This window comes from Telmatherina bonti (genome assembly GCF_933228915.1).
Source record: "Telmatherina bonti genome assembly, chromosome: 19".
NCBI classification, from domain to species: Eukaryota; Metazoa; Chordata; class Actinopteri; order Atheriniformes; family Telmatherinidae; genus Telmatherina; species Telmatherina bonti.
In genome coordinates this window covers 9,356,391-9,377,809 of record NC_136617.1, presented here as the reverse complement: position 1 = coordinate 9,377,809, position 21,419 = coordinate 9,356,391, and the positions used below count along the sequence as shown (strand labels likewise).

The 21,419-nt window shown below is 36.7% G+C and overlaps 1 protein-coding gene across 1 annotated transcript in view; it reads left to right on the top strand.

The window, feature by feature from the left end:
• Positions 1–9,717: 9,717 nt before the first annotated feature.
• Positions 9,718–21,419, top strand: part of LOC306770412 (major histocompatibility complex class I-related gene protein-like) — a gene marked incomplete at both ends in the record, with an annotated part of 60,927 nt that continues 49,225 nt past the window's right edge. The window contains 5 exons of the mRNA XM_079259272.1: positions 9,718–9,726; positions 9,856–9,907; positions 13,054–13,320; positions 14,453–14,731; positions 14,798–15,100. Coding sequence (XP_079115398.1) covers positions 9,718–9,726; positions 9,856–9,907; positions 13,054–13,320; positions 14,453–14,731; positions 14,798–15,100 — 910 coding nt within the window. The remainder of the gene's footprint in view (positions 9,727–9,855; positions 9,908–13,053; positions 13,321–14,452; positions 14,732–14,797; positions 15,101–21,419) is intronic.

The window sequence follows — 21,419 nt, the reverse complement described above, 5'->3', positions numbered from 1 at the left end:
TATTCTCTCACTATATATATATATATATATATATATATATATATATATATATATATATATATATATATATATATATATATATATATATATATATATACATACACACATATATTATACATATATATATATATATATATATATATATATATATATATGTATATATGTGTGTGTGTGTGTGTAAATGATATATGCTTGAAATATGTGATTATAGTTGTAACATACATAATTGAATATATTCCTGAAAAACCCGCTGAAATCATTTTGTCAGTTTTCTCTCAGGTGTTTTTGTCTGAGGTATTAAATATGCATATTAATAATAATAATAAAAAAAACAAAAAAAAAAAAACAAACATGCACAGAAAAACTTTGATCCAATTCCAGAATTTGTGCTTTTATCTGATTTTGTTTTCTGATGTCGGATCTGATGTCTGTTTTTATTAGATGGAAGTTTGTTTGAGTTTTTTTACTAACTCACCAGCAGGGGGCGCACAACTCGCTCCGCTGACCAGCTGACTCACTAAGCTCCGCCCCCCTCAGTCACTGTTGCTAAGCTTTCCAGCTCTGCACTCCAAAACTTTATCCGTATGCTGCTTCTCAAAGTCAAAGAACTGTTTTCACAGATGCATTTTCTTGAACACCTCGAGATTAAATCTGATGTTGAGGATAACATTGCAAGGATTTAGTCCTTTTTTTGTGAAATATTGATTTGTAAATTTGTGTTCATGCTAATCTAGAAGAACCCAAGTTCCTTTGTAAATACCAGTAATGTCTCAGATGGAAGGTAAAACATTACTAAAACTTTAAATGTGTAAGAAAATCAAAGATTAGTGACAGGAAAATATATTAAAAACTGTATCTAATTGTTGTACTAAAATGTATCGTTTTTAGTCTCTTCGAATAAGCCATTTATATCTACCTGCTGTGGGTCCAGAAACATTGCCACTGTCGTGTTTATGTCAATATCTTTACTACAGTATCCCTGAACAAACAAACAACTCTGGAGCGTGACGTGAGAACAGTCTATGCTTTATAATTGCAGAACCATAGAAGAAGACGGTACAGAGATGTAGTGCTGTCTTGACTGAACAGGAACACTTGAACTGCTTGCAAATGAAAACATGTTTATGTCTGGAAGTATTTTGGCCACTGAGAGCCACCATACATTTACAACTGTACATGGCATCTGAAGTATTTTCTTTGGCCATCTTTACCACAGGATATCGGTAATACTTAAACATAGTACCTTTAAAATTGTTTCCATTTTAACATTTTATATGAAAAGATTGCCAGGTAACAGCTAGCAGCTATTTACAGACACACTCCACAACTTTTTCATATTTCCCAGTTATTGACGACTAATTCAGCATCCATCATGCATCCTATCTGTACTGTTAGCTCTCTCCAGCCTGCAAAAGACAATCTTACATTGACTCTTGTTTTTTTCCCTTTCTCTCTTTTAATTTGCCATGACCCATACCAACTTGTCAGTAAGGTTTCATTATGTCTTTTCTAGATGTTAGCAGGAATTTTTCCTCCCCTAGGAAAGATCCAACCTGGAAAATGCCATTCTAGCATTGAAACATCCTTGACTTTGAGAAGCACAGTTAGTTCTGCATTCATTCATCCCAACATGAGGCTGACATTGAAGTGCCTTAAAGTGCAACACTGATGGCTGCTAGATGCTGCCTCCAAAACATGACGAGCCTCTGACAGGCTCCCATTTAAAAAACATAAAATTCACACAAATCCAGTTAGACTCATTACCTCCAATCAATGTAATGGTTTATGTTACTTAAATATTTGTTTTTTTGATACTTTATAACCAAAAATACATCCTCACCACCTTTGTGTTCACATGGCCTATTTTTTCCACCAGAAATCTCACAAATTAATAGTTAAATTCCCAAGTGGAGGCTGTATACACCAGTGGATTGTGTGAAAGCAGCTCTACTTGCCATTAGCCTGTTTATACTTTATTTATCCAAGCATACTCTTAGCATGGCAACAGCAGCTATTTTACCTTTGTGGAATTTAAATATTCATTACCCATGAGACATGTAGATATCTTCCTTGCCTTACATCAGGCTCATTTCACTCTGTTTCCAATTACCCAAACACTGCCTCCATTTTTGTAGATTTCTGCTGAGTAAGGCTTTCATTTTTTCCCCAACCAGTTACAAGAGACTTTGTATCTGTTGCCGTATCCTCATAGTGTTAAGGAGGAAAAACAAAGAGAGCCAGTGCTGCTAAATTAAAATATTCCTGCTTATGTGCCCTGTCTGGAAAAGCTTAACAACATTGACAAGCATGCTAGTCCCACTTTTATTGCTAACAGACTGTAATCGTTCCTGCGACATTATTCAAACTTAATTTTTAATCCGAGAAACTATTTCAATTCACAATGCCTGGAGAATCAGTCATTCCAGTGGAGCAGAGTAGGTGATCCAGACCTATAGAGGGGAAATTTTGACTGAACCCAAAGTTTCCAGCTGATTTGGCTGAGTAAACATAATTTAGCAGAAGCTTTGTTTCAAAAAATTAGAATAAAATAATTTTCCTTTGACCATGTCTTTAGAAATATCTCTTTATTAGACCATTGCTTTGCATTGTTTTTTGTTATTGTTTTGAATTTTGTGATAGATGCTTAAAATCTACAAATTATTCAAAAGCAACGCCTGTCATGTCATTACAGTTGTCAAGCTCTGATTGGACGGTCACTAAAAGGGGGAGGAGTTTTGTGAACATTTATAACTGTCAAGTGATTATTTACACATGGAAACGATACCTTTTACTTTTTGTTTCATACTATACAGTCACAGTTCCAAGCATTCATGTTTCTTGAACACTGAATTTCTTTTCAGATGTTTCATGAAGCTTATTTTCTTCAGTCGAAGCCGTGAATTGATTTTCACACGAATCTCCTTTGGTTCGCATGACCAACTTTAATTTTATTTCCCATAAGCTTATATAATCCTTTTCTGTTTTGGGTCTACTTTTTTTGGAAATATATTCAAGCCTGAGACACAAACTTTTGAATCTAAATCCCTGTAAGACAAGTGTCAGACTTTCTTACGCTTTCACGTGGAAATGGAACAACAAAGTTGTGCGCTTTCTTATGATATCTGGGATTTGAGAATTTCTTCACACGTTTCAGAAACTTTTTTGACAGTGCTATTTTTCTATGTAACTGTGTTGTTGAGCGTGATGCAACTTTTTTCTGGCGGGCGTTTGAGGCCCTCCCTCTTCATGTGGTGGCAGTGACAGTAAAACGGCATTGCGGGTTATAATGACAACAGTAATAATGAGAACAATAATGTACACAGCCTTGTTATTTCTTCTTCAACTTTGTGGATTCTCAGCTAACTTCTCCTTGTTGTGACTGTTATGAACTACAAGTTCCATGAACGCACCACTACCTGGACTTCTTACTAGTATTGTGTGCTGTCCACAGGGATGATGGCAGATGTGATCTTTCTTTTCCCGCCAAACACCAATAAAAGCTAATCTTGATTCACTGACCGAGCTTTTCCAGTGTCTTGCTGTGTGATCTGAAGGTAACAATTGAAAGTGCTTTTCTGAAGGCCCTTTAGTGGACAAAAGGACAAAAAAGGTGCTGAAAAAAATCTTTAAAAAGTCAAATGTATGTTTTAATGGTTTAAAATGTATATAATGGAAATGTATTATGTTTTTTTCTTGATAACAAATGTCATAAAACGTTTCAACCAACCATTTTTATTTATTTATTTTCCTCTGGTTGTATGCGAGTCTGGGAGCAGAAGTTGCTGTATGAAGACGTCTGCAGTGTTTGTAAGTCCACTGGACTTTCTTCCTGTTTGAAACCGTTGTGTTTTTTTACTTTGTATTACCCTGGAGGACATTCTTTCACTTTTTGCTTAAGTTCCTCTGTGTATAACCAAAAAAATCATGGCTCAGCAAGGGTAAAGAAAAGGCTGTCCTGTATCAAAATATGTTTTTTTTTACAGTGTTCCCCCTGAAACCTTGCCAGGTACCCAGCATGTCCTGACAAAGCAGCACAATGACGCATTTTTAAAAAGCCCAAACTTGCCACAGTGTCGTGTTGCTGCCCACTATTTCTGCCTGGTTTTTTTTTGTTTTTGTTTTTTTTTTTTTAATAATCTTTATATGTACTTGACTCATTCCATAAATAGACCATCCCACAGCGGGAAATCCTCACTGAGGGACCAAACGTGTCTAAAAGTAACCTGTCCCAATCAGAATTTATAAAAAAATTATTTTGATTCAATTTGACTATGAAATATGAAACAATATCACATAATAATTTAATTCATATTTCTATTAATATCACAATCAACAAACCAACTCAAATACTGAAAAAAATTAAGCTGAAGTGCAATTAGAAATGAGTAATCTAAATGCAAAAAAATTTCTTCCTGCAACAATGTTGGAATACAAAGTGCCACATTCAGCATATTGAGATTCACAATTTTCACATAATTTAAAAGAAAACTGAAAAATAAATGTCTTTTTAGTTTTTATATTAAACAGAATGTGTAAGCCTTAGTCAGATACAGATTTTCTAAGAAAATATCTACAGAACCTAGTTATAATTACAGTCTGGAAAAATGCAGTTAAATTAAATAAACAGGTAAAAAAAAAAAACACATAATAGTGCCAGAAGAATTTTAAAGTAAAAAAACAGGCCTAATTGCATGGACATCTTATGGATTTTTCCCCTCCAATGCCACTGACTCTGATCATAAAATTGATTAATTGTTAAATGGATGTCTAATTCTAACATTTTATCATATTACATGGAATTGTTACATACAACATGGAACCACCACATTTGAAAATCAATTTATTTATCAGAAATTGATGCAGTTCAAGTCCCCAGACTGGAAACAAAGATGCCACTGGGGCCATGAATACGGCCAATAACACCCCCAACATAGCGCTGAACATGTCTGCCCACTAACTGGTTATAGGTTGAAGGCTGAAGCTAATTTCAAGGAGAATTCACGGTTTTTATATCAGGAAAAAGTGTTAATTTGTATTTGTGACTGTCCAGTTAAAACACGTCAAGGTTGAACAAACATTTTCCACCTTTAACTTTGTCTGAAAGAAGAAACAGAATTTTTTTTTCTTTTAAAAAAGAAGACAAACTGAACCTTTCTGAGCTGATTTCAGTGTGTTTCAGAGATTTACACAGGTTTCTTATTCAGATGCAGCAGTTTCATGCAGCGGATTTGTGTTTCTGAACATCTTCAGTTGTGACCAGCAGGTTTGGGCCAACGAGCTTCAGACATGTTGGTGAATTCCCACAAAGTTCAGATTTAGTTCTTGGTATCATGATGTTGGGGTTTTCTAAGCAGCTGATGTTTCTCTTTTGCAGAAATTTATCCTTTTGCTTCAGAGTGTGCCACATTTATCTGCTCAAACTCAACAAAAGGTTTACCAGGGAGCACGATTTGTTGAAATCTAAGTATAATTATGCTAAATCTGATCTGATGCCTCCTTATGACTTAAAACTAAACATTGAAGTAAATCTTTTGTGCAGAATGCAGCAGTGGGATCTTTGGGAGGCGCTTCTCTGAGATAAGATCAGAAATAGACTCTTTGTATCATCCATGTGTCTCATGTGTTCCTTTTCACCGAACACGTGTGTCCATGTGGAAGCATGTCTTCATGTGTCTCCATGACTACTGCTATGATTTGTGGGTGTCTCTCAGCAAAGACCCTCAACTAAAGTTATGTAACACACACCAGTCCAATTCATGTGCGCCGTGTGCATGTGTGTGTGTGGGAGTGGAGCGTGTTGCCGCCTGTGTGCGCCGGGTTGTGTCAGCTGTTGGCCGATGTTGGTGTCACCAGCTTCCCCCTCATCACGCCGCACACCATCTGCCCAAGCTGGTGTCGGTACTCGGAGCCAAAGCGTGCTACGCTGACCCGGTCCAGGCCGACTTGTGACGTCACTGTGCAGCCATGTTTAGTTTTTCTGCTCTTGTTAATTATTATTGATTTTTAGGAGAAACAGGCAAGTGCAAACAAGTTGCTGTGCAGGATGGCGATGCTGTTGTGTAAGGACTCTTCAGAGACCCCCCAGCTTTCTGTTGGAGCGGGCCGCTGTGACGTAATTCTGCAGCGTCCATGTTTCTGAAGGAGCTACGTGTATTTTTATAGATGCAATATCTACAGTAAAAAAAAACAAAACAACAAAATAAAAATAACTAAAGCAAAGAACAGGGAAGGGAGGCATGTCATCCTAAAGCAGTGGTGCTGGTGTTCACAATGAAAACAAACAAGCTAACACACATTTTTTACAGGCCTTATAATCTCCAGTTCCCCATCTCAGAACGTGGTGAGTGTTACACTGAGATGTTCAGACTTTAATGGAATCATGACTCAGTTCAGCATGCAGAATTGTTCATCTCTTTCTCTCTGTAGCAAATATATTCCTCCAACAGCTGTGTTAGTCCTGAGATAAATTACCCGCCTGTCCAGGGTGCACCATGCCTCTCAGCAACTCTGCTGGGATAAACCAGCAGTCCCAGTCCCAGTCCAGAATTAATGGAGAAAATGGACAGATGGACCATTTTTATTACCTCTGCAAAGGCAAAAGTCTTGTATTATGAAGCATTGGTTTGTCTGTCTGTCTGTTTGTCTGTTAGCAACATGACTCAGAAAGTTATGGATCAGTTCTGATTAAATTTTCTGGAAATGTAAGAAAAGGAATAAGGGAGGAGTGATGAGGTTTGGGGTGGGGGATCCAGCTTTTGTTTTAAGTAATCTGTGCTGTGGGGAGACGGGGTTGGCTTCACCATGTGAGGTTAACTCAAAAATGCCCACAATCATTGGCTGAAAAAAAAAAAGATTACAACAGCTTGGTGGAGGTCTGTGTTTTCTGAGTGCTTCTACACACTCAAAAATAGAGGTACCAGCTTGTACCTAAAAAGGTATAAATGCTTGTCGCTGGGGATGTACTCTTTTGAGAGACATTTCTGTACCCTTCAGTTCTGGTCTATTTTTGTACCTTATCAAGTTCAACCTCACCTTATCAAGTCATGTTTTTGATGTTTTTCACAGCATTAGGCCTGGTCCGTTCCACTTAGCAATATTATCTTATCTTTAATCTAGAAATAATCTTCAAAAATTCAAAATACTGACCAGACATACACTTAGTTTGCAGCATCTGACCTTCACTGTCTGGTGTAGTAAATGACTGTTAAGTAGTACTACTGTCATCACTCAACTCTGCTCTAGTTTGTAACATTACAGCCATTAACATTACATTTTTCAATGCTGCAGGTACCCTTATGGTCAAAATGGTACAAATTTGTACTTTATGTCACTTTGAACCCTTTGTCATACTCTGAAGGTGTGCTTCTGGTCTCTCAAAAACCAGTATTGTACTTTTGAGAGAACATTTCTTTAAAATGTACCTATAGGTACAGAAATGTCCTTATCTTGTACCTCTAGTTTTGAGAGTGTAGTTGCTAAACTTTACTTGTTTTTTCCGTCTATCAATTTTTTGCTGCTTATATTTCATTTGGAAGTTTTCTATGTATCTTATCATATTATTTTCTCACAGGTCTGACCCACTTCCATGTTTACCTTGTTTATCCTGCAGTTCTATGATCCTCTGAATTCTTGTTAGAGTGGTACATCTTGGTTTTGGAGTTGACAGGCTGTTTATATACACATTGAAAGCTGTTTTCTGTCCAGCTTTTTAGGAAAAGGAACTTTGAAAATGGTTTTGTGGACACTAATAAACGACAGAGTCAATTTGTTCATGACTGCAAAGGTTAAGTTTAACCAGACAAATGGCTCTCATACAGTGTGTTAATGGAGCCTCTGCAGAACCCAGTCTGATTCCATACAAAGGTTAGTTTAAACCAGGGGTTTCCTAACTTTTCTGCAGGGCCGAAACATTGTCGATAATGTCTCCTTCCATCCCCCTCCTGTCACATAAACCAAAGAATCTTACTAAGAAATGCGTCCTTAGTTTTAGTGGCTGTCTTGTAGGTAACTATAATTAGAACTGTGTCAGTATTATTATCCACTCTTCGGCTTTATTGTCAAACACTACAACTTCTTTAGGTGAGGGGAGTTTTCTACGAGACAATGCTGCTTTAGTGAAACAACTTTGCTAAATATGATAGTTGGATAGTTTATTTCTAAAGTAACCTGCAGGCTTTTCTTTGTGTTCAGGATGAAAAGTTCCCAGGTGGTGTTGGCTTCATACTTCATGATATTAAATGATACTATTTTGGTACATGCAAAAGACTGCGGTCTCATTATTACCCACCATTGGTTATTACTACTACTGGTCGAGCAGGGACAGATATGCTCCATCATAGTTTGTTCTCTTTTCTTATTACTTGAAGTCTCTGTTGTTTGTCATAATTTCCTATGAGTACTTTTACAAATTTATCCAGTGTAAAAAAAAAATCCCAAGTTTTATTTAGCTGTAAGGTTAAATAAAACTTCTCTGGGCCCCCCAGTTTGGGAACAACTGGTTTAGACTAAGTCTGACTCCAGTTGTAGTCTTATTGAGGCGAGATTAGACTACTTCTCTTCATGCCTGCACTGTCCACATGCTTAGCAATGGCAGGAATTTGCTGAGGGAGGTGTAGGCTGAGGCCTTTAGCAGAATAAAAATAATCTTGGAGGAAGAATGATAGTTTAACCAACGTCTGCAGACTCCTGTTCTCTGTCGAGCCTGTTTTCCTGCTGCAGCATGTTTAGTCAGGTGCGATTAAACAGAAATACATTACAAACCTGCAGGATTGTGGCCTTTGAGGGCTGGAGCTGGACACCCCTGCCTTGTGTCATTGGCAATGACTTTCCTGATTCAGCCATTCCTCACCTTTAAACACACCAATGCAAATCACTGGCTTTGTGTTCAGTCAATGCATTTCTTACTAATAAAGCAAAACTTTGCCAGCATTAGTTATTAGGATTTTAAATGTAGATTATGTATTTTTAGAAGGGTTTTGATTTTGAGAATTAAGTGGTAAATACAGTCCAACCAATTCAGCACTGATGTCTTTGTTAGAGTGAGATGTCTGTCTCTATAGACGATCTTTGCACGTACGGCAGTAACTTTTTGGGAGTGTTACTGGTCACTGCTAAAATGAGAAGAGTTGGACCTCTGCCTTTTAGGACGTTCAGCCTGTTGATAAAAGTAGGCAAATTGATTATAGCTACCTGGCACGAGCGAGCCCAAAGTGCCATTTTAACCCACTTTTTATTTGCGTGTGTGTTGGTGTAACCCAGCTTAATACCTGCAAGGAGGCAGGCACAAAGTGGTTCCATATAAAAATAAGTTTTAATAAGTCATACGTAAAACACGTGAAAGATTATATAGGTAAACTGATGTGAGTGATGCAGAGTGTGTACCCAAAGCAATCTAAATCAAACTATGACAAAACACAAAGAGCTCCGCCTGAGATGATCTCCCACCCCCCCCAATACTGGGACGCACTGACTTCAGGCACGAGCAAACCGGGCCCAGGTGTGGCTCGTGCCACTGATTACACAACACCTGCAAACATTCAGCGTGGTGCAGGGGCCATCGTAGTGTTGTGGGAAAATAACAAACAAAATGAGAATTATTTAGATTTCTCTTCGGTAGAACACCCGATCCACATGGACGCGCACCGACGTGCCCGCCTGCAGCGAAGCAGGTTAAAGATGGATGAATGAAAACGAGGCTGGAGAGGAAGTAAACAGCTGATGGCACCGGTGAGTATTGTGTTTGGAGCTGCATTTGCTTGTGCACGGTGTATGCTTGCAAGATGAATAGCAAATTCAAATGCACATCTCTTGTATGCGCGTGCGTCTTACTCTGGAAACACCTTTTATACGTTGTAGTCTCAGCTTGCTGAGAGGGAAAAGTATGTTAAGTCTCTGTATGAAGATCTTCGTGAGTAAAAATTGGCCACGTCCCTCTTTTGTCAGTCATGATGCTCGTATTAGGAGTCCTGATGGGTAAACATGTTTGTCCAGCAACTTTCCAACTTTTTCCTTGAAAGGTTTTGTTTCAGAGAAATGGTTTTGGTTTGGTTTGGATCCTCTGTTGTTAAACCCAAAAGCAAGACAGTCCTGTAAACATGCAGTTCTGGAAACTGACGATCAATTCCACTTATAGCCCTGGGCTCCTCCTGACAGCATTTTACTGTCCAGTGAGTTGCAGTGTTTTCAGTTTCTAGAGGCAATAAATGCTAACTTAATATAAACCACGGGTGCAAAAGTCCAGTCCTTTAGAACGAGGCTACTATCCTGCAACCCATATCCAACACACCTGAATTAAATGGGAGCACGTGCCATTCAGCTCTTCTGAGGCCTGGTAGCAGCCATTCATCAGGTTCAGGTGTGTTGGAGGGTTGCAGCTAAAGGTTGCAGGATAGATCTCAAGTACTGGACTTAGAAGCCAGATTAGTGGAAGAAAGCATCTGTAGATCTATTTATCGAAATGGCTAGGTGTATTTTATCACAGTGTTTTGAAACAAGCTGTCATTTTAAAACTGTAAATGTTTGATAATAGCTGAAGTTTTACGGTTCAGATGCTGTCTGAAGTGAGATTAAAGTCTCAATTGAAATTTCCCATGGCACTAATAAAGTATTTTACATTTAATTTAATTAATCAGCAGTATGGATGGGATCACAACATAAATATAACCAACAAAGCCAAAGTTTTTATACTGGTGCATTCTTACTATAAAAATACATTTCTAGTGATTGTTCTGGTTTGTTCAGTTCCAAACTGCAGAACAGTTTTTCTGTTCAGTCTTAATGCTGTGACCTAACTCAGGATCTGCTGCTGCTACTGTTGGTGAAATGAACACCCTGCTCTGTGCGCGAGAGTTATAACCAATAGGCGGCGTGAATGAAGCGCGTGCACCAAAGCTGCGCCTGTGACGTATTTACTGTTTTCTTTTAACGGTTCTGATCAGCTGACTCTCATCAACGCCAGTCTGCTCTGCTCCAGCTCATCTGTACTGAAACAAAATGAAGTTTTTATTTGTATTACTGCTTTCCTGCCACGTTGTTTGTTCAGGTAAGAACAGCAGATTAACAGCAGATTTTTTGTTTCTTTTGTTTTGTTTTTTCATGGTCAGCAGCGGCGACAGTTTCATTTTCATTACTGAAAGTCAGTGTTTTACTCGACAGATATTTTCACATTTAAGACAAACTTTTTATAATTATTAGGCAACAGTTTTTAGTATTTTCTATCACTTACCGGCCATGGCATCACAAAATATTTTTTAGTTGCCAGTGGCTGTAATATTTCTGCAGCTATAACCTTACGGAACTGGTTACGTCATGATCGTGAGATTGTTGCTAAGCGACGCGATGGTGACTTTAATGACGGTGGTATTTTACATTTCTCTTTCTGGAAAAGAATGTATATTCTCTCCACCATTGTTTTTAATATAAGATACTTGAACAAAGTTCACAAGAAAAGAAACTGAGTTCTTGCAACAACAAAGTAAAAAGTTTATATGCTTAAGTTTTTAAAACTTATAGAAATAAAAAGTGAAAACATGGTATCATAACAGACTTGTTTTTGACAACATTGTACTGAGAAGATCTTGAGAAATGTAGTGATATGTTTAAGAAAAAAATAATAAATTACCCAGATCTTTATCTTAAAGTTGTTGTGTATAAACATTTGTTGATGGTATTTGCTAAATCAGAAAAGCAACCGTGAGGAAGAATGGAAAATAAGTTAGTCATGACTTCTAAGCAGAACAATGTTTTGCAATGAAACACAGCTGATCAACTAACCAGTTTTAGTCCTGCTTGATCTTCCTGCTGTCTCTGTTGATCATGGCTTTCATGGTTTTAACCCTTGCGTGCACTGTCAACACCTGCTTTTAAAAGATACCTGTGTAAAGATTTATTGTACATTTAGGAAGTCATTCAATACAGTGGCACTAAACAAGGAATGAACTCATTTAAAAGGTGTGTGTGTGTATGTATGTATATATATGTGTGTGTGTGTATATGTGTGTGTGTGTGTATATATATATGTATGTGTGTGTGTGTGTGTGTGTGTGTATATATATGTATGTGTGTGTGTATATAGTGTGTATAATTTTTTTCCCCAAGTTTGCTTCAGTGATAAACATGTAAAACAATATAGCATCTATCTATATAGCATATATGTATTACATTATCAAGAAGATATTTGACAGAATACATAAAAATAAGCTAAATAAAATTAAAGCGTCGCTGTACATGTTTGAGAAGTCAAATATGAACAAAATGTTGCAAGTAATACAATGATGCAATAATGCATTGGAAGGTACTTTTTTAAAAGTGGAAAAAAAAACTTTGGTTCCACAAGCATTAGTTCTTTCACCTCTTCTGTAAACTGAATAATTGCCTGGTGTGTCACCTTTTTATCTTTGAACCAGAGAAAGCAAGAGAGAAATCTTGAAACTTTCTTGGATTTTTATTGAACTATTTTAACAAATCACGCTGTAAACACGAACCAGATCTGCTCAGTATTGCATAAAAAGAATTGTATGTAAAGCAGGAACTGTTTTATATATACATTTGTCTAAAACCGTTTCACTTTCACTGCTGTGTTTGCACACTGAGACCTTCACTATCAAATATTTACATGCGTGTAGGTTTGCTTTTATATGCATGGATGTAGATGCTTGTGTGAGCATATGTATGCAGATGTGTTGCTACATGTAAAATTAAATTCTACAGAGCGTTTTTGTTTCACATGGACTTAGCTTATGATGTAATTATTTCCAATAAAAATTGAACTGCCATTGTCACTGAACAGCCGTGTGCATAAAGTAAATGCTCGCTTTTGCATCTGGATGAGATCCGACGGCTGAGTGAACTGTCACCATGGCAGGGACATCCGTATTATTGTAAAGACTTAACATTCATGTAAATGTACAAAATCAGACCAAAAGTAATGGATGCAGCTTTATAACATAGTTAAATTAAACAGCACAATTTCATATTGTTTTTATTAGATTTGAATCAATAATCAATCCTGAAATACAACAAATATAAAAGCTGGATTAATTCTGTCCCCTGCAGTGAAATACTCCCTGAAATATTTCCTTACTGCCACTTCTGGAATCCCCGACTTTCCAGAGTTTGTGGGAGCTGCAACAGTAAATGATGTTCAGGTGGGTTACTGCGACAGCAGCATCAAGACAGCTGAACCCAAACAGGACTGGATGCAGAAACTGGTTAAGGATGACCCTCAACATCTGACGTGGTATTCACAAAAGTGTCTGGGAAATCAGCGGGTCTTCAAAACCAACATCGATGACTTGAAGCGACGTTTAAACCAAACCAAAGGTAATGTCTCATATTACATGTTTAACTGAGACTTCAGATGAACTGAGCACATGCAATATTAAGTAATAAAGAATATTTGAAGGGAAAATGACAGTTTTGTAATTGTTTGCTCAAATAGCCTCAAAACAAGCTCAGCTGTCCACAATCTCAGATGTTCTTGCTGGGGGGAAGCTGGGAGATGGATGTATGTGTGAGATTTGCATTCAAACACATCTGCTCTGTATTCAAAGGATGTCACCATAATACTGAAGAACCTTGGATGTATGGCTGCTCACATTCCCTCCAATTTTCCTGTTTAGCTTTATAAACCCCAAAAATAACTGTTATAGTAAGGCTGACAGATTTAACAGTGGTTGCTACAAGAAATGGCAGAACTGAATGACTTTTTTTTTTTTTTTTTAAATAATTCACTGTCTAATTAAAAGGATACCATTGGGAGAAATTGAAGCTCCTTTTAATAGTAATAAATTGTCCAACTTAATCCTGGTTACTAGTTAGATACTTCCTGAGAATTTCACTTGTTAAATTTCCTTCCTAAGCTCTTTTTTCCTGGTTAGTGTTGGATAAAATTAAGGGGGGGGAAAAAACTACCAGGAACATTCAGACATCTTCAATGGTTTGATCATTTTAATGCGAGATAACAATAAAATCATATCTGCAGGAAGATGACCAGTAAGTTTGTGTCCTGAAAGTTTGGAAAATACAACAAATGCTGTTTCTGCCACTTCAAATGGGAACATAATCCTCATATCAAGTGAACTGAAAGCTAAAGTTTCTGGTTCCAAGCTGCTAACATCAGCTCCCAGACTAAAAAAACAAGCTTTTTTTTGTGATCTTTTAATGAATCTCTGTAATGGGACAATTTTGTCTCATTATATGTCCTAATGTTTTATAATGCATTTGTTTCTGTACTTCATGTATATTAAAAAAAAAAAAAAAAATAGTTGGAGTCCTGCAGCTAATGTCTGCAGCACGATGTATTTATATTTATCAATTCTTTATAATCCTAAATCGTTTTAAGTCTTTTTCACCAACCCTAAACTGACTATAATCTTTTGTGGAGATGTAATTTTTCTATTTAATCAGCTGCTACACCATCACACTTGTTTGCTTCCATCCGGCTCCCTCGCAGGTCCCCACATCTTACAGAGGATGAACGGCTGCTCGTGGGACACTGAGACGGGAGAAATCAAAGGGTTTAATCAGTACGGCTACGACGGGGAAGACTTCATAGCTTTGGACCTGCAGACGCTGTCGTGGATCGCTCCTGTCTCGCAGGCCGTCATCACTAAGCTGAAATGGGACACTGAGAAAACCAGATTAGATTACAATAAACATTATTATATCCAGCTGTGTCCTGAGTGGCTGAAGAAGTATGTGCGCTATGGGGAGAGCTTTCTGCAGAGAACAGGTAGATCAACAAACTCTGTTTAGAGTTGCTTACGGACACAACTGGTCATCATCGTTGTCTTTGCAGAGCATCCCTCGGTGTCTATCCTCCAGAAGACTCCCTTGTCTGTAGTCAGCTGCCACGCCACAGGTTTCTACCCGGATGGAGCCGACTTGTACTGGAGACGAGATGGATACGAGTTTCATGAAGGCGTGGAGAAAGGAGAAGTCCTCCCCAACCACGATGGAACCTTCCAGATGACTGTAGATCTTAATGTTTCATCAATCTCACCTGAAGAGTGGAGGAGGTATGACTGCGTGTTTCAGCTGTCTGGTGTGAAAGATGACATCATTACCCAGCTGGAAGGAAAGGTGATCAGGACAAACTACGGTGAGACGGGATCAGAAATATAACATGTGATGTTGGGTTTTTTTTTTATTTATTTATTTTTTTTAAGCAAAACGATTTATTCATTCAACCTGTATTTCTGGACTTTAGACCATCATCTTTTACCACCATGGAGGTTTTTAGATGCATACAGCCAACAGATCAAGCATGCTTTATTACCAGAACATGTGGGCATTAATTAAAAAGCATAAATCCACTGACTAAATCTTTCTTAGCGGTTGGTTCTTTATTTGCAGGTAAATGTTCAGAGAAAATTGGCTGCAACAGGAACAAAAACAAAGAATCATGAGCAGATTGATGAGAATAAACCTCCTGTCCCCCCCGTTGTTTATTAGGCCAAGTTGTCTCCTCCTGGATTTAATGAGTTCAGTGTCTGTGAATAGAGAAAATTAGAAAATGTATACATTTCACCCAAAAGCAATGTTCAAACCTTTTATTTTATTTTGTTTGTGACTCAATGTTTTTTTTTCCTTTTTCTTTTTTGGACCTTTTCAGTTCCACCTTCAACGTTTCCAGTTGTTCCAGTTGTTGGTGTGGTTGTATGTCTTATTCTGCTCCTGGTAGTTGCTGTTGCACTCTTTTTAAAGAGAAATGGTGAGAAAACGCATTTCTGACACAAACTGAAATAAATTCTGATAGTTGTATGTAAGCTTGCATAAATATTTTATCTTTACAGTATCAATAATCTGAGATTCAGGATTCAGACTTGTGAAACGGTAAGTATTCTTTATATTCATGAAATCATTTGTGAAACAACTGACAGATGTCTTCATCATACCAGAATTGACATGACAGTTTGGTCTTGACAGGTGAAGATTAGAAGATGAGTGAAAGTCAGAAATCCACGTTGTTCCAAACACAGTTGTCTCCAAATGAGAGTTAATGCTGGTAAATGAGATATAGACTCGAGTAAAGGTAAACGGTGCACATGAATACAAAAGGCAAATAGCCTGTTTGGGGGGGGTTATATCCCATCCTGCAAACAGACTGGAAATCTGTCACTCTGATCCGTCGGCATGGTGATGAAGATCTCTGCTTGTGTGGGCAAATATGTTTACAAACCTGACTATCTGTTGCTACTTAATAATGTATCTACTGTATCTTTCAGTAAATAAGGTGTGTATATTTATCTTTTTGTAGTCTTTTCGTAAAATAAAAAAATTCTGTTCACACCAGATGGATTTTGCTTGACTGGAAAATGAGCACCAAACAGATTTTTTGGGATTGATCACAATTCACAAAATTCTATTTCACTCTTTCCAATGTTGCTCCATTTTCCTGTCCTGCAGCGAAGCCAAATGTTGTAACATTTAACAGATTTTATTTTTAATATGAAAGAGGATATTTCATAAGAATTTTCCTGCACATTTTAATGATAAACAGATTGACAATGAAAAAGGCTAAAAGATTCCACAAAGTTTAAAGGACATCTGAAACACGAAGATAATGGGTATTTATTTTATAGTATTGATTTGTGTACAATGTAAACAATTTAATAAATGTAGACATTCATGGCACATTTAATTATTCTGTAACTAGAAGGTCAAATATGACCCCGGTGAGAAATTGCGTATGAACTTAAATGTATGGTTTAAAAATGACCTGAAGGAAATTTTTTGAGATTTTCCTCAATCCAGTGTCATCTTTATTGTTTGTAAAAGTACAGAACAAAACATTAGCAGCTTCCAGATATCATTTCCTGGAGCTCTTGCGGTTGAGCATTTCAGAAAATAGATAAACTTGTTTATTTGACATGATTCACAAATATCTTTTCACCCAGTATCAGACATAATATGCAGAATCACAAATTATGCTGATGGAATTTTTTAAACACTGTAAATGATCAAAGAAGGGGAGTTATTTCTATATAATCCAGACTTTTGTAGCCACCAGACCTCAGAACAGAACCTTAAGGTAACTTTGTATCCACCTTGAAGCCTGAAAGATTCATACTGCAGTTCAGAAGAACTGCATAATAATTAAAAAATGAAACGAGACTTTAGCTTGCAGTTAACTTTGGTGATAAAACGTGACCTACATGTTACAGGGAAATTACTTTCAACAACTTTACTTCATCTTTAGGCTGATCATTACTCATTTTGGCAAAAAAAAAAAAAGTGACTCCTTCTCAATCCAAATACAATATGGGTAAAAAGGTTTAAAACAGGAATCTGAACATCTCAGACCCTTTTACTGGTAAAGGGATGGAATTAATTTAAACACGATTTAAGACATTTTAACTTCACACCTCCATGAATTAAATACTTATAAGAGCTAATGTGATAAAATTTCTTCTTTAAGACACACTTGCACAGTCATGATCTTGAGTGCTAAATGGAACATCTTTGTTCTGCTGTTTGAATGCAACACGGAGATGTCAGTGGTGAGCAAAAATAACTGTTAAACAAGGATTACACATGGATGAAGGCTTTGCAGGTTACCAAAGATTTCAGTAAATAGATCAGTCAAGAGTTGAGAAAATAAGTGGTTTAAATGTAAATTTAGATTGTTTTTCTTCTATTCATTAACACTTTTGTAATGCTGGTTGTAACTGAACAGGAAGCGCAGTTGTCTGCCAGTCAGCAGGTTGTTGGTTTTAATGAACTATCCTTGTGGACAAAACTAGTAAACAACTTGTCATTTGTTAGTGCAGTTTCAGCAACAGTTTGTCTTAGTTGCACATTTATTTAATTTTATTTGATAAATTTGCATTTTCTAGTTTTAGATTGATATTTTCATGATATATTTTATCGAGAAATTGTAACATTTTATAAAACTTCAGGGGCCTGGTAACAGCCATTCACTAGATTCAGGTGTGCTGTAGAAGGGTTGCATCTAAAAGTTGCAGGATAGAGCTTGAGGACTTGACTTGGTAGAAGTCAAATTTGTAATAAAGCATCTATAATTAGATCGGTTTTATCATGATATAGCTAAATAGAAATGGCTCAGTGTATTTGTTACGCAGTATTTTGTAACAAGCTGTCATTTTGAAACTGTAAATGGTAATAATGGCTGAAGGTTTTTTTTTTTTTTTTTTTTATATTTTATTTTACAAGTTCAGATGTGAACCTGAAGTAAGATTAAAGTCTCATAATCTCTTGAATTTCCCTCTGGCACTAATAGTGTTTCACATTTAATGTAATTAATCAACAGTATATGTATCGGTTGGGATCACAACATGAATGATGTGACTAACAAGTAGCTGAAGTTTTAAAAAAAAAAAAAAAAAAAAATCAGCCAGATAATTACTACTAAAATACATTTCTTGTGATCATGTTATGGTTTGTTCAGATACAAACTGCAGAAGATGCGTCTTTCTCGGGGTCTGCACATGTGCTGTCACCGTTGTGAAATGAAACACTCTGCACAGTGCACGAGCGTTATAACCTGCTAGGATCAACAGGTGGCGCCATGAGCATACGAAGCGGAGATGATGCTGTTACCTCTAACAAGGTTCTGATCAGCTGACTCTTATAAAAGTCAGTTGGCCCTGCTTCAGCTAAAATTCAGCTAAAATATTTTACTAAAATGAAATTTTCATTTGTGATGCTTCTTTCTCGTCACATTGTTTCTTCAGGTAAGAGCATTAAATGATGTCTTGTTTTTTATGTTCAGTACAGCAACAAGTTTTATTTTCATTACTGAATGGCAAAATATTTTCACATTTAAGACAGACTTTTGTAGTTGTGACATTTGTCTTTGCAACAGAGTGAGCAAGAGAGAAATCTTGAAATGTTCTTGGATATTTGACTTAAAAAGAATATATAAAAGGTAAACTTAACTAGATCTGCTCTGTATTGTGTATTTTCATACATTCATCTGAGGGAGGGGCACTTGCACTGCAGTGTCTTACAGTCTTGCTCACTATAAAATATATACATGCATATATATATATATATGTGTATATATGTGTATATGTATATATATGTATATGTATGTATATGTATATGTATGTATATGTATATATGTGTATATGTATATATATGTGTATATGTATATATATGTGTATATGTATATATATGTGTATATGTATATATATGTGTATATATGTATATATATGTGTATATATGTATATATATGTGTATATATGTATATATATGTGTATATATGTATATATATGTGTATATATGTATATATGTGTATATATGTATATATATGTGTATATATGTATATATATGTGTATATATGTATATATATGTGTATATATGTATATATGTATATATGTGTATGTGTGTGTATGTGTATGTGTGTGTATGTGTGTGTATATGTGTGTGTATATGTGTGTGTATATGTGTATATGTGTATATGTGTGTATATGTGTGTATATGTGTGTGTGTGTATGTGTGTATATGTGTGTGTGTGTATGTGTATATATGTGTATGTGTGTATGTGTATATATGTGTATGTATATATGTGTGTGTGTGTGTGTATATATGTGTATGTATATATGTGTGTGTGTGTGTGTGTGTATATGTCTATATATATGTGTGTGTGTGTGTGTGTGAGCATATATGTATATGTCTATATATATGTGTGTGTGTGTGTGTGTGTGAGCATATATGTATATGTCTATATATATGTGTGTGTGTGTATATATGTATATGTCTATATATATGTGTGTGTGTGTGAGCATATGTACCAGAATACAAATTCTACATGTGAGTTTCTACATCATTTGTCATGTCCCATCTTTCCACGTTAAGCACAAGAATTTGCTGTTAACTGTGTGTATGTATGTATGTGTATATATATATATATATATATATATATATATATATATACACACACACACACACACACGTCCACAGATGTGTATGTATAATATAAATAAATGTCCTACAAAAATTAAACTGCCATTGTCACTGAACGACAGTGTGCGTAAACGCTCCCTTTTGCATCTGGATAAGGAGATCTGATGGCTGAGTGAAATCTCACCACGATAACATCTTAAAGTCAGTAGATCAGGTCTTTTGTAAATGGAAAGATTTTACATTGATATAAAATGTATAAAGTTAGACTAAAAGTCATGGACACAGCATTATAACATGCATCTTTGTTACATATGCTTCTGAAGACGTGCAATTTAATGGCACAGTTTAAGATGAATTGATTCATTGGTTGATTCTAATCAACCCCGAAATACACAAAATATAAAAGCTGAATTCTTCTTTCCCCCGCAGTGAAACACTCCCTGAAATATCCCGACTGCCACTTTTAGAATCCCTGATTTTCCAGAGTTTGTGGGAGCTGCAACAGTAAGTGTTCAGGTGTGTTACTGCAACAGCAGCATCAAGACAGCTGAACCCAAACAGGAGTGGATTCAGAAACTGTTCAGCGATTGCCCCCAACATCTGACGTGGTATTCGCAAAAGTGTCTTGGTAATCAGCGTGTCTTTCAGGCCAACATCAATGTCTTGAAGCATCGTTTAAACCAAACCAAAGGCTATGTGCCATATTACATGTTTAACTGAAGGTGTAGAAAAGACCCTGCCACTCTGCTACTTCTGCCTAGCGACTGATGACTGTTATGCAGAATTCAGCTTCAGCCCCATGCTGCCTGGATGTGCCTCTGTTTATGTGAGAGGAGAGATACAGGATGAATGGAGAGACAGTAATAAGTTATATTACGTTTTCAGTTTTTTGGGTTTTTTTTTTTCTTATCTCAGACTCTCAGGGTGTTTCGGTGTGGTGGGCGTGTACATAAAACAACCACGCACACAGGTCCAAAACCTTGAATCTGAGCACCTTTTAATAAATCTTAGAAGATATCTGGTTCGGTCCTTTGGACCACCCTGCAGCGGGTCAGATTCATACAGCACCCACTAGTTTCACATTCTTAAACCACAGGGCTTAATAAGATGTCGTCGTCGTCGTCCCCCCCCCCCCCCCAACTCATTGAAGTTATTATAGCTTCAAGTTTTCTTGGAAAACTTTCCACAAGGTTTAGGGGTGTTTATGGGAATTTGTGACTGTTCTTCCAGAAGCACGTTGATGAAGTCAGACATTTTTGAAGAAGACCTGGCTTATAGTCTCCACTCTAATTCACACCAGTTGATGTCAGGACTTTGTGCAGTCTAGTCAAGTTCTTCCAAACCAAACTGGCTCATCCATGTCTTCCTGGACCTTGTTTTGTGTCCTGGTTTGCTGTCATGTTGCAACAGAAAGAAAGCCTCCCCAAACTGTTCCCATAAAGTCAGGAACATGGAACTGTCCAAAATCTCTTTAGTATACTGACGCATTCAGAGTTCCTTTCACTGGAAATAAGAGGCCAAGCCCAGGTCATGAAGAATACTATGACAGC